This window comes from Pterocles gutturalis, unplaced genomic scaffold, assembly GCF_000699245.1.
Source record: "Pterocles gutturalis isolate BGI_N339 unplaced genomic scaffold, ASM69924v1 scaffold28248, whole genome shotgun sequence".
Lineage (NCBI taxonomy): Eukaryota > Metazoa > Chordata > Aves > Pterocliformes > Pteroclidae > Pterocles > Pterocles gutturalis.
Window position 1 is genome coordinate 9,275 of NW_010126680.1, and position 3,055 is coordinate 12,329.

At 49.6% G+C, this 3,055-nt stretch overlaps 1 protein-coding gene across 1 annotated transcript; it reads left to right on the top strand.

Moving 5' to 3' along the window:
• Nucleotides 1-277: 277 nt before the first annotated feature.
• Nucleotides 278-2,024, top strand: SZRD1 (SUZ RNA binding domain containing 1). Its single transcript, XM_010079067.1, has 3 exons — nt 278-321; nt 1,021-1,275; nt 1,922-2,024. The coding sequence occupies exons 1-3, from the start codon at nt 278-280 to the stop codon at nt 2,022-2,024; spliced, it is 402 nt and encodes a 133-aa protein (XP_010077369.1).
• The last annotated feature ends 1,031 nt before the right edge of the window (nt 2,025-3,055 follow it).

The following is a 3,055-nucleotide window of genomic DNA, read 5'->3' on the forward strand; positions in this document are numbered from 1 at the left end:
ACGCAGAAGGAAAGGTAATGATGCTGTGTTGTTTGGAGAAGAAAAAACCCCAACATATTTTCCTGAGGTTGGACATCTGAAGGCCTGGGGAGTGGGAACAGCAGGGTGACAGTCTCAAACAGAGCAGAGAGCGCGGGGTTTGAGCTCAGAAATAGGCAATTGCTGTGACCGTGCCACGAAACAGCCCTTCGATCCACAACGGGGGAGCAGAAAGCTTCTGGAGAGTGATTTTTTTTATTTCAGAGCTGGGTCTTCTAGCCTGGCTGTAACTCCAGCTATGGGGAAACAATTTAAGAAAAAGACACTCAAAGGAGGAAATGGGTGAGTCAGGTAATCCCAGCTCACAGCCCGAAATTGGCTTGCTGGGTCTTGCATCAGTGGGATTTTCTTTTCCTGCTCACTCACTTTGGGCTGGGACAGGTGGGTGTGTGTCACTGTCCTGGAGCAGAAATATTTCTAATCGCTTCACACAAGTCTTCTGTTGGTTTTATTGTCCCCTTTGAGCCTTAGCAGGCCGCTTATAGAGTCCTGGTGGGAATTCCGTGCAGAGGAGGGACCATAAAAACATGGAAATCGTGATCCAGGGGCTCTGAGGAGTGAAATGTCGGGGTTGGAGCAGAAGGCGGGGTGACCTGGCGAGAGGAGCCCTAAAAGTCCTGGCACGGAAGGGAACCAAGGTGCTTACACCAATATCTTCAAACAGAAGTAGTAAAACTTTTGCCCGGTGTCTGCTTCCCTTTCCTTCGGTTGAGTTTAGAGATGTTGAACGCAGCAGGGACGCATTTGTTGTCCCTCATTGAGCTGAGCAAAGCCGCCTGCCGCTCCAGTCCAGGGTCACAAATATAACGAGGTCTTTAATTATTCCAGGCTGCTTCTTCCAGGCTGCCTCTTCATCATGGAAATGACATCTGACGGGGAGGAATTCACCCGCAGAGTGAAAAACACGCTCACCTTAGAAAACAAGTACCAACCAAATGTTGGTTTTTGGTTTTTTTTTTTTTTTTTTCTTCTCTTAAACAGTAGAAAGTCCAAATCTCCTCCTAAAGTGCCGATCGTGATTCAGGACGACAGCCTTCCCGCAGGTCCTCCCCCGCAGATCCGCATCTTGAAGAGGCCAACGACCAACGGCGTGCTCAGCAATCCCAACTCCGCCAGCCGACCCGCCTTCCCCGTCAAATCCTTGGCGCAGAGAGAGGCAGAATACGCCGAAGCCAGGAAACGAATATTGGGCAGCGCGAGCCCCGAAGAAGAGCAGGAGAAACCCATTCTGGATAGGTGAGGAATTGATTTCGGGATGGGTGAGGAATTAATTCTAGGTAGGTGAGAGCAGCCTCTCGTGCCACGGAAGCTTTGCTGCTCTCCTTGCAAACACCTTTCGATCAGAAGAAGTGGAAACGAGCTCCTTGAAGAGCAAAGCGAAGCCGGCAAGGGGAAAAGAGCGCTTTGTTAGCATTCAGGGCATCCTAAATCTCAAATTTGTGGGAGTTAAGGGAAGCACAAGCGCCTGGTAAGGCTGTAAAGGTTGTCGTCAACCCTTGGAAGAAAAAAAAAAGGTCGTGCTGGGGGTCCAGAGAGGGGACAAGCTGAGTTATCCTCATGGGACATGTCTTAGAAGGTTTTGACTTAAGGGAGCTGCCACCCGTGGGTGGGAGAGTCGAGGTTAAGCGCTCTGAAACGTCTGCGGGATGTTCGGAAGCACTGTGCTCTCCCCATAGTTGCAGTGTGGGTCTTGGAATAAAAACTTGAGTGATTCCCAGATGTTTACAGAAAAAGTTGGATTTTGGTCGCATTCCCCATCCCAGGGAGCGTTGTGTGGTGACTGTCCCGCAGCAGTGGCTTTCCGCCGCCGGAATATTTGTCTCAGGCATGCAGCGTGCCGCCGCCGTGCCGCTTCCACCTCTCATCTCCTTTCTCCTTGCAGGCCGCCGAGGATTTCCCAGCCGGACGACACCAGACAGCCCAACAATGTGATTAGGCAACCTCTGGGTCCCGATGGCTCACAGGGCTTCAAACAACGCAGATAAACGCAGGCGAGAGATGCTGCTGCGGAAAGCGGGGGCCGCTGCCACGGGTCGCGCTGCCGTGACGGACAAAAAACGGACTTGAGCAAAGGGAACGACCTGGTTGATTTTTTTTTTTTTTGTTTTGCACTGTGATTCCCTTTGCTCTGACCCACTGTGACCTTCAACCCCACGCACTGTGACCTCCCCTCTCCGCCCACTGTGAGCGGCAAACCCAGAAGGGTTTGTCCCCAAGAAAAAGAAAGGGGACAATGACAAGAGGGGGGTGTAAAGGACTCAGACGGGTGCAGGGAGCCGTGTGTGTGCCACTCGGGTTGAAGCTAGCGCCAGCAATAATGTTTGTTTGTCCTCGTAACCTGGGATTTAAAGAAAAAAACAACAAAACAAAAAAAATGGGGAGCCTCCCTAGACGCGCATGTTGTCCTCATCGCTGTAAGAGCGAGTTCTGTTTCAAAGGATCTCTTTTATTTTCTTTTTCTTGGTTGTTTTTCTGTATATCGGATCAACAGAGTGCATGGGAAGGGTTTTAACTTTGTTTTAATTGAGAGAGGTAGTTAAGTGTTCAAAAAAAAAGGATTTTTCAATGAATTTCTGCAACTTTAATGGCTCGGGTTTGGCAAGCTCTTGCTTCTCGTTCTCTTTCTACCGCTGCCGAGCACATGGAAGCGGACTCCTGGATACCCGGCTTTTCCGATGGTCTTGGGAGCCCGCAGAGTCCGACCTAGTTTACATCTTGCACGGTTAAAGCTTGGCTGGTATTTTCTGCTGGCTTTGAGGAAAAGCTTAAAATACACCTTTTTTTTTTTTTTTTTTTTTTTTTTTTTTTTTTTTTTTTTGGGGGACGGGGTTCCCCTTTTTTTTTTTTCTTTTTTTTTTTTTTTCTTTTTTTTATTTGGGGAGAAGGGAATACAGATGGATCCGTGAAGATGCCTGCTGCCCGGCTGCTGTTTGTGGCAGTGAGAGCCGGGCGGCGAAGAATTAGGGCTCCGTTGCGAGGAGGAGAATAGCCGGCGCTGCTCCGCTCCGTGAAATAA